Below are 15,295 nucleotides of genomic sequence, written 5' to 3'. Positions count from 1 at the left end.
CACTTGTCTTGCATGCGATTGAGCTGGGTTTGTTTGATCTCTGCCACTTCATATGCTCACCCAAGCCACCAAGAGGGATCCCTGAAGTCTGGGCCAGAAGCAAGCCCTGAGTACAGTTGGGTGTGATTCCAAAACAAAAATAAATAAATAAAGAAAAATAATAACCATTTATAAATTCAAGTTAGTGAAATAAAATAATACATACTGTCTCCTACAGTTGCTGGAATGAAGATACTTTTTCATCTTTGCCATCATCTTTAATTTGTATAATCGAAACTTTTCATTTTGTATCTCATTAAGGCGGTGTCTGTTATTTATAAATATCAGAGAAATACATAAAATTTTATTAGCAGTTTATCACTTTTCATTTATCACTTTGTTTTTCAAAACCTATAATATCCATAAACCTAGCAAAATAAAATTTCCTATCATTCAGAAAGTTATTATGTACCTTCCAGTGAAAATACTTCAATAGGTGATTTTTATGACTTTTTAAAAATTATTTTTCAAAGAACTCTACTTACATTCAAGCAGCAGATTCTTTTTTTTTTTACATAAAATGCTATGCCGTTGAGATTTACTACAACATTTTTTAAATATATATTTTATTTAAACACCTTGATTGCATACATGATTGTGTTCGGGTTTCAGTCATGTAAAGAACACCACCCATCACCAGTGAAATATTCCCATCACCAATGTCCCAAATCTCCCTTCTCCCCACCCAACCCCCGCCTGTTCTTAAAACCCATAAATGAGTGAGACCATTCTGCATTATTCTCTCTCTCTGACTTATTTCACTCAGCATAATAGATTCCGTGTACATCCATGTATAGGAAAATTTCATGACTTCATCTCTCCTGACAGCTGCATAATATTCCATTGTGTATATGTACCACAGTTTCTTTAGCCATTCGTCTGTTGAAGGGCATCTTGGTTGTTTCCAGAGTCTTGCTATGGTAAATAGTGCTGCAATGAATATGGGTATAAGGAAGGGAATTTTGTATTGTATTTTTGTGTTCCTAGGGTATATTCCTAGGAATGGTATAGTTGGGTCATATGGGAGCTCGATTTCCAGTTTTTGGAGGAATCTCCATATCGCTTTCCATAAAGGTTGAACTAGATGGCATTCCCACCAGCAGTAGATAAGAGTTCCTTTCTCTCTACATCCCCACCAACACTGTTTATTCTCATTCTTTGTGATGTGTGCCATTCTCTGTGATGTGAGGTGGTATCTCATCGTTGTTTTGATTTGCATCTCTCTGATGATTAGTGATGTGGAGCATTTTTACATGTGTCTTTTGGCCATTTGTATTTCTTCTTTGTCAAAATGTCTGTCCATTTCTTCTCCCCATTTTTTGATGGGATTAGATGTTTTTTTTTTTTTCTTGAAAAGTTCTGTCACTGCCTTGTATATTTTAGAGATTAGCCCCTTATCTGATGGGTATTGGGTGACTAGTTTCTCCCACTCAGTGGGGGGCTTTTGTATCCTGGGCACTATTTCCTTTGAGGTGCAGAAGCTTCTTCTCCCATCTGTTAATCTCTGCTTTCACTTGCTTGGAGAGTGTAGTTTCCTCCTTGAAGATGCCTGTAGTCTCAATGTCCTGCAGTGTTTTGCCTATGTGTTGTTCTAAATATCTTATGGTTTTGTGTCTGATATCGAGGTCTTTAATGCATTTGGATTTTACCTTCATACATGATGTTACTGGGGGTCTAAGTTCAATTTTTTTGCAAGTGGCTAGCCAGTTGTGCCAACACCACTTGTTGAAGAGACTTCCCCTGCTCCATTTAGGATTTCCTGCTCCTTTATCAAAAATTAGGTGATTGTATGTTTGGGGAACATTTTCTGAGTATTCAAGCCTATTCCACTGATCTGAGGGCCTGTCCTTATTCCAATACCATGCTGTTTTGATAACTATTGCTTTGTAGTACAGTTTAAAGTTGGAGAAAGAAATTCCTCCCATATTCTTTTTCCCAATGATTGCTTGCTGCGGACTGTTTTATCCTAATCGGATAAAAAGTCCCTAAGCATAACCTTAGTGGGTTCTTATCCCACTGAGAGTCAAACGGGAGCACGAAGAGGTGAATATGAAATAATGAATTATGAAATATGAAATGAATGAGACCACACAGAATGCATGGGGACTTGCGTCTAGAAAGACGAAGACAAATTTATTTTTTGAGCTGGGTAGCTTTTAAGGTTGAGGTTTGGAATGCAGGGTGTAATTTTGACATCAAAGAGAGTGGGAGATAGTTAGGGAAACAGAATGAAAGACCATGGATAAAATTTGCACATTAAAGAACCGATACTGAAGGTGAAAAGAAGTTTTGTTTTGGGGTAACTTTGTTTTGGGTGAGTAGGAGAAAACAGGTAATTTTCAGGGAAGTGGGAAGAGAGAGAAATGTTTTAGAGTTTTTGGGGAAAACTGAAAATTGGTTTACTATGAGCTAAGTTTTGGGAAAAAACATGATCTTGGCGCCAAAGTAGCAAAGATCACAAGAGCTGGTTAGTGGGAGACTTTCGGCAGGATTTGTACTGTCCTCCTTTGTTAGAAAGAATTACTAAGGCCTGATTTTTTAATATTGGTTAAAAATAAAGAGAGAGATAGTTACAGCCACATATTAGAATTATGGCCAAACAATCCACGCAAAGGGTCAACTGATTTTGACTGCTCTAAGCGGGCATTTTTGGCAAATAATTCACTTTCAGGAGTGCAACACTTTTTTGATGTGTGCCATTCCTGAGTGGGGTGTAACAATTGCTTTAGCTATTCTAGGGTGTTTATTGTTCCGAACGAATTTCAAAAGTGCCTGATCCACTTCTTTGAAGAATGTCATGGGTATCTTTAGAGGGATCGCATTAAATCTGTGTAATGCTTTGGGGAGCATTGCCATTTTGATTATGTTAATCCTGCCAATCCATGAGCAGGGTATGCGTTTCCATTTCCGTGTGTCCTCTCTTATTTCTTGGAGCAGAGTTTTATAGTTTTCTTTGTATAGGTCCTTCACATTTTTAGTCAAGTAGATTCCAAGATATTTGAGTTTGTGTGGCACTATTGTGAATGGGGTTGTTTTCTTAATGTCCATTTCTTCCTTATTACTATTGGTGTATAGAAAGACCATTAATTTTTGTGTGTTAATTTTGTAGCCTGCCACCTTGCTATATGAGTCTATTGTTTCTAGAAGCTTTTTGGTCGAGTCTTTAGGGTTTTCTAAATAGAGTATCATGTTATCTGCAAACAGTGAGAGCTTGATTTCCCTTTCCTATCTGGATTCCCTTATATCTTTTTCTTGCCTAATCGCTATAGCAAGTACTTCCAGTGCTATGTTGAATAGGAGTGGTGAGAGAGGACAGCCTTGTCTTGTGCCAGAATTTAGAGGGAAGGCTTTTAGTTTTTCTCCATTGAGGATAATATTTGCCACTGGCTTGTGGTAGATGGCCTTAACTATATTGAGAAAGGTTCCTTCCATTCCCATCTTGCTGAGAGTTTTGATCAAGAATGGGTGTTGGACCTTATCAAATGCTTTCTCTGCATCTATTGATATGATCATGTGGTTTTTATTTTTCTTGTTGTTTATGTTGTGTATTATGTTGATAGACTTACAAATGTTAAACAATCCTTGCATTCCTGGGATGAAACCTACTTGATTGTAGTGGATGATCTTCTCAATGAGGCATTGAATCCTATTTGCCAGGATTTTGTTGAGGATCTTTGCATCTGCATTCGTCAAAGATATTGGTTTGTAATTTTCTTTTTTCGTAGCATTTCTGTCTGGTTTAGGTATCAAGGTGATGTTGGCTTCATAAAAGCTATTTGGAAGTGTGTCCGTTTGTTCAATTTCATGAAAGAGTCTTGCCAGGATTGGTAGTAGTTCCTCTTGGAAAGTTTGAAAGAATTCATTAGTGAATCCATCTGGGCCTGGGTTTTTGTTTTTGGGCAGACATTTGATTACCGTTTTAATTTCATCAATGGTGATGGGGGTGTTTAGATATGCTACATCCGTTTCCTTCAACCGTGGAAGATTATAAGAGTCCAAGAATTTATCCATTTCTTCCAGGTTCTCATTTTTAGTGGCGTAGAGTTTCTTAAAGTAGTTTCTGATTGCCTTTTGAATCTCTGTCATGTCAGTAGTGATCTCTCCTTTTTCATTCCTAATACGAGTTATCAAGTTTCTCTCTCTCTCTTTCTTTGTGAGTTTTGCCAGTGGTCTATCAATCTTGTTTATTTTTTCAAAGAACCAACTTCTGCTTTCGTTGATCTTTCGGATTGTTTTTTGGGTTTCCACTTGGTTGATTTCTGCTCTCAGCTTTGTTATTTCCTTCTGTCTCCCTATTTTTGGGTCCTTTTGTTGAGCACTTTCTAGTTCTATTAGCTGTGTCATTAAGCTACTCAGGTAAGCTCCTTCTTCCTTCCTGATGTGAAGCAGCAGATTCTTATTCCTAAAAAAATACTGTAAAGTCCAATTTTTTATTTTGTTTTTTTACAATATTCTTTTGAGCAATAATTATTTCTACTACATGTGAATTTTTACCATTTCCCAGTAAAAGACAATTTTTTTATTTTATATAAAAACATTTAATCTATGTAAAGTATACTAAAAGATATAAAACAAACATGAGCCTTAATTGCCATTAGAAATTCAGAAGTCTTCTCAGCCTTCTAAAACTATCTCCCTGTACAGAATGCATTCCTCACTTATTACTCACTTTTAATGAATTTATTTTATATAATCAAATAACTCTAAACCTGTATTCACTTTTCTAACATTTTTCCAACAAATTAACAATGATTTATTTGTCTATTAATCCTGTTTTCTGTCATAAAATTCCATGAACTCTAGATATCCAATGACTATAGAATTTCCCAAATAGCTCTGCATGTCCTTCCAAGAATAAAGTTTGAGCTGAAAAGGTGTCAGATATATGTATAGAAAGCAATGCTTTGCCTATAATAATTGGCACTACTCATCTTTATCAAAATAGAAAATGCTCACTAACATTTTGATAATTCAAATTCCTGGCTGCTGTCAATGCCTCTGCATAATTCTAAAAGTTGACACCACTGGGGAACTAAATTTATAGGAGTTTTGGGAAGTTATGGTCTATGGGGTTGTTTTTGTTTTGTTTTGTTTTGTATAATTTTAGAGATACGTGCAGTACTCTGCCCTGGATTATTCCTAGATTGCATCTCACATGATGCAATGTATGAGTTCCAGCCCTCTGAGCTCTCTACAGTTTTAAAGAATCCTATGTAATTTTCCTCAAAGTTTCCTCTAACTATTAATTCTAATTCCTAACTTAAAAATCTGATCTCAATTTTCTTAACTCATGAAATAAAAATCAGTTATTGTTTTGCTTTGTTTCCTTAGTTAACATTCTCCTCTAATAGAAAACAACAAAAAAACAAATACACTATAAGAACTAGATAATCTTACAATTGGTTGGCATGACCCATATTTAACATCACACTAATGTCAGTAATAATTTTCTTTAAATTACAATTTACCTAATAGGAAATCAAATGAGTAGTCTTCTTTGGGGACTATTAAAATTGTTAAAGCATGATATTCCACAGAATAAAAACAAATGAATCAGAAAAATATTCTAAAAATAATTCATATAAAGAAATCAGTTGAAGCCTGAAGATTTATTAAATTTTTATCTTGTAATTTATTTATTTATTTTTGGTTTTGGAGCAACACCCAGCAGTTCTCAGGAGTTATTCCTTGCTCCATGTTCAGAAATCCCTCCTGGCAGGCTGCTGGGGATGGAATCCAGGTCTGTCCTGGGTAGATCACATGTATGGCAAACGCCCTACCAGTGTGCTATCACTCTAGCCCCACTTGTAAATTATTTCTTTAGAAAAAATATGAGATTTGACTGTCCTTAGCAATTGCAAACACTGGTATGTGTCTATCTTTAATACATAGATACAAAGATACATATTTATCTTTAATCCTTATCAATTCTTTTTAAATCTAATTACCCTTATAGTTAACTAACTTCTCATAAAATGAAAGACATGTATATAAAGAACCTCTTGTGAAAAGGGAAGTCAACAACTATTTATACCAGCCCCCACTGCTGTAGCTCATGGAACTTAAAGGTCAGGTTTTTGTAACCAGAATTCTGTAATTTTCTATGCTTATACCTGCTTTTGGTATCTAACCCTTTTTGTCCTAAAAAGGAAGCTTATACCAACCTTAAGCTCATGTGATAACTTGTATTACCTCAGAATGTCTTAGTGGACATTATGCCCTTATAAGGAAATCATCCCCACCCCCTCTCCCCTTCTTATGGTATATAAGGATGAACAAAAAATCCACGTGGTCTTTTGCCTCTGTTCGGTTCTGGACGGGCACGGGACCCTGGCCGGTCAGAATAAAGAACCCACTTGAGCTTTTGCCTGAGTGACTGTCTCTTATTTCTCTCTGTTGGAGCAGCATCTGGACTACCAAGCCTTTCACCTTTCCATACCAAATATTTAAGTATCAAATTCCCTGCAGTACTATTTGATAACTAATCTCTGTTCTCCTAATAAAGCTCAGTAAGACAAACATTTAAGACTTCCCTGAGGAACTTGGAGATAGCTCAAAAATCTGGAGTACATTCCTGACTGTAAAATAAATCTCCAGGCTGTATTTCTATCCCCAGGTTAGCTGGTCTAAAGCAGGGTCATGCATGAATTCATAAACCAAGCCAGTCAGGAGAGAATTCTAGAGTGGGGTGGTTTTTCACCTAGAGGTCTTTCAGAGCCCCAAGACCAACAACTGTCTTTATTAACCAGTTCAAATTCAACCAGGAGGGAGATAAAAGTACCTTCCAGTGGGCTTTTACAAGTCAAAGATTGGTGAAAAGAAAGAGGAAGTTGGGGACTGCCTTGGTTTTGGGTAAAACCAAGTTGAAAACAGAAAGAAACAAAGGATGATCTTTGCTTTGGGTAAAACATGGTGTAAACTAATACCTGACATGTAAAAGGCCCCAAGTTTGATCCTTAGAATCATATGCTTAGAAGCATGTGCTAGTCTTGCCAAACTAAAATAAAATAGAAAATAAATGTCTTTTGAGATACAGAGTATTCAGAACTGTATCAAATGTTGCAGTGCCACAAACTAAAATTCAGGCAGCTAAATCTTCAGCACAAATAAAAGCAAAACTGGTAGAAAATGACATATTTGATACAGACCTATATTTAACAGCACCTACAGCACATTTTCTTCCCTTCCTTCCTTCCTTCCTTTCTTCTTTTCCTTCCTTCCTTCCTCCTTTCCTTTCCTTCTTTCCTTTCCTTTTTCCTTTCCTTTCCTTTCCTTTTTCCTTTCCTTTCCTTTCCTTTCCTTTCCTTTTTCCTTTTATTCCTTTTTCCTTTCCTTTCCTTTCCTTTTTCCTTTTTTTTCCTTTTCCCTTCCCTTCCCTTTTTCCTTTCCTTTCCTTTCCTTTTTCCTTTCTCCCTCCGTCTCTCCCCCCCTTCCCTCCCTCCCTTCCTACCTTATTTTGTTTTGGGGCCATACCTGGAGGTGTTCAGGGGTTACTTTTGGCTTTGAGCTCAGGAGTCACTCCTGGCAGGCTGGGTGACCAGGGATCAAACCCAGGTAAACCACAGCAAGACAAGTACCCAATCTACTGTCCTACCACTTAACCGGGTCCTCCCCACACCAACAGCAAAAATTTTGAACTAAAGAATTCTCACTGTTCTCTCAGATCTTGACTTAAGCATCACTTCCTAAAAAGTTTTACCCGGTCTAACTTGGTAAATACCACACATCTTTATTTATTCTATTTAACATATTTTTCTTTCATATTTATTTAATAAAGTTGTAATTTGTGTCTATATCTGCATGACTATTTTTAAAACTTTATTGAAATTTTCAATCACAAAAAGATAACAGTAAATTAATTCTATATATCCAGTCATATGATCCTGATTAAGTATCTGCCATTCTCATTTCTATAAAATATGAAAACAGGCATCCAACACCTGTTTTTATTTTCCATTTCATTCTCAGCAAAGAGTATGCTTTGAACATAGTAAAATTCAAAAAACAGTAACACTGATGAGCAAAATTAAAAAATTATATTAGATACTCGTCAATTTAATAAAATGAGATGCTATGTCTATCCAAGAGCTCAAACTCAGCTATACTAGAAGTGCACTTTGAAATACTCATTTCATCAGGCTTATCAACTCATTTCATCATTTTATCATAAGCTTCTTCCCTGAGATTTGTTTTTTGGTTTGTTTTTTTGGTTGTTTGTTTTTTGGGTCACACCCAGTGGTGCTCAGAAGATACTCCTAGCTCCTAGTTCAATGAACTGCCAAGGATCAAACTTAGGAATCCCCTAAGCAAAACCAATATACTCACCCTTTCTCTTTACCACCCCTGTACTTTTCTGAGAACTATTCCACCTACAGATGAGGAAATAAGTTCTAATGCCTCCCCATAAAATTTTGGCAAGATGATATTTTCTTTCCATGTAAATATCTAGACATGTCAACAAAATATTTGCTTAGAGGGAAAAGCGCTTGCCTTGCTTGCAGCTCACCCCTGTTCAACTGCTGGCACCACTCTCTGGTTCCCCAAACCAGAGTCAGGCAAGTATAGCCCATACTCATGCCCCCTCCAAAAATTCTGCTTAGCATTTCAATAAAATGAATTATCCAGTACTTTAAAAGACCTTTTTTTCCATGACAGTCAATGAGTACAACTGTTCATTCATGGTAAAAAAAACAAAACAAAACAAAACAAAACAAAAAGCTTGCTTCTCAGAGAAGAGAGAGCCAGATAGGAATTAGTAGAAACCATTTAACAAAATAATTTATGACAAAATTAATAATTTATTAATTATAAAACAAATAAATACAACAAAATTAATCATATAAGTAACTGTGGTTAATACATATTAAAACTTGAAAGAAACTGCAGAGAAAAATGCACAACATTAACAAAGTTTTCCATGAGATTTTACTAAATGAGGAATGACTGAAATAAGTTATTTCCTCCGGGAATTAGCACTACCACAAATATTGTTTTAAGATGTTCTCTATAATGTTTTGACTTTAAGTACATTAGTACGCATTTTTTGAAAATATTTTATGGCATTCCAATACTCCCAAACTTAGAAATAAATCTCTATGGGTAAAAGCAATAAATAATTTTACCTATTTAAAGTAATATCTGCTGGAGCCCAGAGTAAGTGGCAAGAACTTGGAAGTCCATCTCGGCCAGCTCTGCCAATCTCCTGGTAATATGATTCCATTTCCTTAGGAGCACCGTAATGAATGACTTTGCGAATGTCAGCTTTATTAATTCCCATTCCAAAAGCTACAGTAGCTATGACACACTAAGAATAAAAACAACACAGCTTGGCAAATTTAGAAAATTTAACATCTTATAATGATATCTTTTAGTTCAAGTAATTAATTCAAAAACTAATTTCTATCGAATTAAACTGAATTTAATGTAATTTTAATCAATCACTTAGATATTAAAAGATTATCTATAAAACTTTCAAAGTTGGTCACCAGAAAATTGGACTTCTGTCAATATAAAATGTGGCAAATAAAGTGACTCCCCTGAATGTCTATGAATATATTACATTTAAATGCTTATTATATCATGAAAGACTGTCATATGTCAAGAGCCTTAGCCTAACATTAAGTTACCATATTTTCCAGTGTATAAAACGACTGGGCATATAAGATGACCCCCTAATTTTGCAGTTAAAACATAGTTTAGGCCTATATTCACAGTATCAGACAGAATGTTCCTGTGCTGCATGTGCTGCCTGTGCTGCCTGTGTTCCTGAGCTCATGTACCACAGTGAGCCAATCACAACAAGCAAAGGTCCAAAGCTTATACTGTAATAGACTTCCTCTCTGACTCTGGCCAACCTGAGCAGGCTTTTTACAGTGTAGATTCGGTTCCAGAACATTGTCTAATTTGCATGCATAAAAAGCCTGCTTGGATTGGCTGAGTTAGAGAGGCGGTCGGAGCAGCCTTGCAGTGATTAGTGCAGGATCGAGTTGGAAAATTCGTTTTGTGGCAATATTCAGACAATTTTCGTTTAGCGGCATATTGAAATATTTTTCTGAATATACTTGGCGTATAAGACTACCCCAATTTTCGGTTGACTCTTTTTTGTTTCAAAAGTCATATTATACGCCGGAAAATACAGTACTGATTGTATAATATATAGATCATTAAACATGTAAAATTAGATATGAATTATTTTTGCCTCTTCATTTTTTAATTTATTTTTTGAGGAGGAATTATGGATCATACCCAATGGTACTATGGGGCTACTAATGGCTCTGCACACTTGGGTTACACCTGATAGAGCTGAAGGACCATAGGTAGTGCCAAAAACTGAATCAAAGCCAGGCTGGTCACATACAAGGCAAGCACCTAAAGACTGATATAATAAACACAGACCCCATCTCTGTATTTCTAAAAGGACACATTGAGAAAAGTACCTAATTTGTATGAAAACACTGGGATTACTTTTAAATAATAAGGGTTTAGTGAAGAATTAGTTGTAAGTACATTCACAAAACAAAACAAAAAAATACAAGAAAATTAACTATAATATACTATGCAGTATAAAATAAAATAAATTTATGAAAAGTTATGTTAAATATTATATAAATAATTTTAATGTATTGACATGTTTGAATATATATCTGAATATAACTTGACTATAGATTTGGCTAATATCATAGCAAACAATTAATACCACAGTGTTGTGAGTAATGGGATAAGGAAGCCTGAATTAAGAGAGGAGGGCAGCAACAACAGATGAGTGACTAAAGAAACTGTGGTATATTTACACAGTGGAATATTATGCAGCCATTAGGACAGATGAAGTCATGAAATTTTCTTATACATGGGTGAAGATGGAAACTATTATGCTGAGTAAAGTAAGTCGGAGAGAGATAGATACATGATAGTCTCACTCATTTATGGGATTTGAGGAAAATAAAACACATTATTGTAATACACGGAGACAATAGAACTGAGGGATGGAAGGACCGGCCCATGACATGAAGCTTACCACAAAGAATGGTGAGTGCAGTTAGAGAAATTATTACACTAACAAATACATCTTCCTGGGTGGATCATCCTCATTAAGCAACCTACCTTTATTAGTGACTAGTATTCCCTCCTGTGTGTAACTAAGCAGTGTGTATAGAAAGCTGTTACTAATCAATGCAGTTTATTCACATTATACAATACAATGATTCTCTTTAGCAGTACTTCTTCATCCCCAACACACAAAAAAAGATATGGCAAATAATTTCTAAAGAAATAACCATTTCTATCAAGAGAAATATAAAGCAAAAATAACTGATTTCACACCTGAATTTCATCTCTCATGAACTTATGATGCAACTCTTTCCTTAACTTAATACTCATGCCTGCATGGTATGTTTCACAGGCTAACTGCAGTGGCCTAAGTTCAGCTGCAACTTGTTCTGTCATTTTTCTGGAAGGACAATAGATGATAGCTGGACCTTCAAATTCCCAGGTAGAACTAAAGGAAAAAACACAAAACATATATAGGATTCAGACATTTTGACTTTTACATTATTTTTTATTTCTTTACAAAAATTTAAATTTCTAATTAGAGCAACAGTACAGTGGGCAGAAATTTCTCTAACTTGAATGCAGCCTGCATGGGTTAAATCACCAGCAGACCACTAGCAATGATCCCTGTGCATAGAAACTCTTTGATTTTATTTATTTAATTTATTAAAAATAAAATTATTCAGCCAGAGTGATAGTACAATGTGTAGGGCACTTGCCTTGTATACAGCTGACCCAAATTCAACCCAAACATCATATATGGTTCCCTGAACACAGAGCCAGCAGTAAGTCCTGAGCACTTTCCAGTGTGGCCTCAAAATTTAGAAGTACAAAATTATAAAGTATATAGAAAATAATACCAGGAACTAGAGAGATAGTATAACAGGTAATGTGCTTGTCTTACATGCAGCCAACCTTGTTTAATTCTCACAACATTCAGTCCCCTGAGTCAAATCAGTAGTGATCCCTGAACACAGAATCAGGTATGGTTCCAAAACCAAAACCAATATATTTAGAAATAGAGCACTAAATTCGCAATTTTAATTTATTTAAGAAAAGGAAGTAAACAGTTATGTAGAAAGGAAAGTAAAAAGTGAATTATTTTTGTTATAGTACTTTTACTCTATCTTATGATCAATAATGTCTATTTATTACAAAAAATAGGAAATAGAATTCAAAGAAAGGCTCATAATTCAAAGAGATGTTTATGATTAAAGACTATAAATAATATAGAAAACAACATATATTAGAAGCTTTTAAAAAAAAGCATGCCTGGGCCTGGAGAGATAGCACAGTGGTGTTTGCCTTGCAAGCAGCCGATCCAGGACCAAAGGTGGTTGGTTCGAATCCTGGTGTCCCATATGGTCCCCCGTGCCTGCCAGGAGCTATTTCTGAGCAGATAGCCAGGAGTAACCCCTGAGCACCGCCGGGTGTAGCCCAAAAAACAAAAAACAAACAAAAAAAAGCATACCTAAGTATAAATAAAAATTGCAACAGAAAATTTTATTCTTCAATATATTCATTTAAAGAAACATTTATATCTTCTTAACTATTATAATGTATTATTTTATAATTCAACCTATTTGAAAACAGTATTCCTCAAAAGAATAATATTCCTCAAAAAAATAGAAATTGAATTTCCATATGATCCGGCAATACTACTCCTAGGAATATACCTAGGAACCAAAATCACCATGCAAAAAAGTCCTCTGCATTCCTACATTTGTCACAGCACTATTTACAATAGCCAGAATCTGGAAAACACAAGTGCCCAAGGACAGATGAGTATTTAAAGAAATTGTTGTATATCTACACAGTGGAATATTATGCAGCCATTAGGAAAATAAAGTCATGAAATTTGCTTATACAAGAATGGATAGGGAGATTATAGTACTGAGTGGAATGAATCAGAGGGAGAGGGAGAGGCATAAAATAATCTCACTCACTTGTAAGGTATAATAAAAACAACAGAGAGTATGGTTATATACCCAGAGATAATAGAAATGACAATCAAGGGACTAGTCCATGGTAGGAAGCCTGCCACAAAGAGTGGTGAGTGCAGTTAGTGTAGTGAACAGTTCATGACAACAGGAATTCATCACTCTGGAAGTGATCACTCTGCTTCAGAAGCAGGTAGGGGAAGGTAGAGGGAGGGAAGAGTGAATCAGGGAGGGTAAGAGGAAAACTGAGGACATTGGTGGCAGAAAATGTGCACTGGTGAAGGTTGTTGTACATTGTATGACTATAATTCAATCATGAAAAACTTCATCTGTGAAAAAAATAAACAATATTATGAACAACCTTGTCACCACAGTATTTAAACAAAAAATATTAAGTTTATAAAAATTAAAAATTAAATAAAAAAATAAAAGGAATGTTCAAAGAAGTCCTTCATATCTGAAGATATAGCTTAGCATGGCTGAACAGAGCAGGTTTATTGTGCATTTGAGAACATGTAGAATCATTATAAATATAAACATATTGCTCACTCTAAGTTATTAGTAAAATTTTTTTCAACGAAGATAAAACACCTATAAAAAAAGAAAAGAAAAAGAAAGAAAAAGTATCATAATAATATCCAGAAACAGTAGAAATGAGGGTCAGGAGGACCAGTCCATGATAGGAAGTTTGCAACAAAGAGCTATGAGTACAGTTAAAGAGTTGAGAAAGGTCTATATGACTAAGATAGTTAGAATTGATCATTCTAGACAAGAAACAGGCGCTGAAAGAAGATGAAGTGATGTATAGTACCCTTTCTTTAACAATAGTGCAAACCACAGTGTCAAAAAGGGGGGAGAGAGAGAGAGAGAGAGAGAGAAAGAGAGAGAGAGAATGAAGGAGAGAGAAAATAAGAGAGAGAAAGAGAAAGATAAGGGAGAGAGAGGGGGGAGCAAAAATGCCTGCCCAAGAGACAGGCAGGGGTAGGTGAGTGGCAGGAAAATGGGGGACACCGTTGGTGGGAAAAGTGCAATGGTGAAGTGGAATGAATATACATTCTATTGTGAACAATTCTGTAACCACAATGCTTAAATAACTTAAAATAAAAAAAGAACGTATCATTAAAAAGAATGTACTATTTTAACTTAGGTTATTTTATTTAGTGTTTAATGGCTATACCCTTTAATCCCATTTTTATTTTAGAAATCTATTTGATAAACATACTTATACACCAAGAGATATACACAAATATTCACAGTAAAACCATTCTAATAAAATAATCTAACATCATCATTTGCTTATTCAGACTTTCAAATGTCAAGCAAATATTTAAAATTAAATGCATAAAACCTTTAAGAGGGACTATGGGAAAGTCTGTAGAAACAAAACAAAGAAAAATTGGTAGAAATTTCACTTTAATAGTCTTACTCCATAATATACTTAAAATAATTTTTGATAGTACACAAGTGTTCCTCCATATAAAGTCACAATGGATTAACTTCATGGAGATAAAACATAAATTATTTTAATGCTCATTTGAAAAATATTTGTCAAGATGTAGTTTGCCTTTCATGCAGAAGGTCATCGATTCGAATCCCAGCGTCCCATATGGTCCCCTGTGCCTGCTAGGAGCAATTTCTGAGCATGAAGCCAGGAGTAACCCCTGAGCACTGCCGGGTGTGACCAAACAAACAAACAAACAAACAAACAAAAACACCCTTATTTAAGAAAATATGAAAATTGCTAAGATAGCAAAGATATTTTAAATGAAAAATAAATCGTAGAAAAAAACAGATAAACTATGAAATTATTTTTGGATCTTACAGTAACAACAATTGGGACTATGAAGCTGGAAGGTACAGAATCAAAGATGCCCACGTAGCAAAATGTCAAAATAGCAACACTGATTAGAATTAAGGAACAGGACTCAAATACCAAAGCTCTACTATGCATGTGTATTAACCATTAATACTATGGTGATACATTATTTTTTACATTTTAACAAACAAACTGGTTAGGGACCAGAGTGATAATATACAGGGTAAAGTGCTTGCCTTGTATGCAGCCCACCCAGTTTGGTCCTTGGAATCCCATAATGTCCCCCAACAACACCAACACAATTCCTGAGTGCAGAGCCAGAAGTAAACCATGGTTTGGGCATGACCTCAACACAGAGTCAAAAATAAAATAAAACTAGATAGCACACCAAGAAAATCAAACTAAAGATTAATGGACTAAAAATAAAAGTAAAATCAATGACTAAAGCAAATAA

General features: G+C 35.2%; 1 protein-coding gene across 1 annotated transcript in view; it reads right to left on the bottom strand.

Annotated features, from left to right (window-relative positions):
* Positions 1-15,295, bottom strand: part of WRN (WRN RecQ like helicase) — a 128,488-nt gene that overhangs the window by 58,370 nt on the left and 54,823 nt on the right. The window contains 3 exon segments of the mRNA XM_049772701.1: positions 206-307; positions 9,162-9,343; positions 11,359-11,533. Coding sequence (XP_049628658.1) covers positions 206-307; positions 9,162-9,343; positions 11,359-11,533 — 459 coding nt within the window.

Source organism: Suncus etruscus, chromosome 4 (genome assembly GCF_024139225.1).
Source record: "Suncus etruscus isolate mSunEtr1 chromosome 4, mSunEtr1.pri.cur, whole genome shotgun sequence".
Lineage (NCBI taxonomy): Eukaryota > Metazoa > Chordata > Mammalia > Eulipotyphla > Soricidae > Suncus > Suncus etruscus.
Note: the sequence above shows the minus strand (reverse complement) of the source record. Positions and strands in the feature narration are given on the sequence as shown.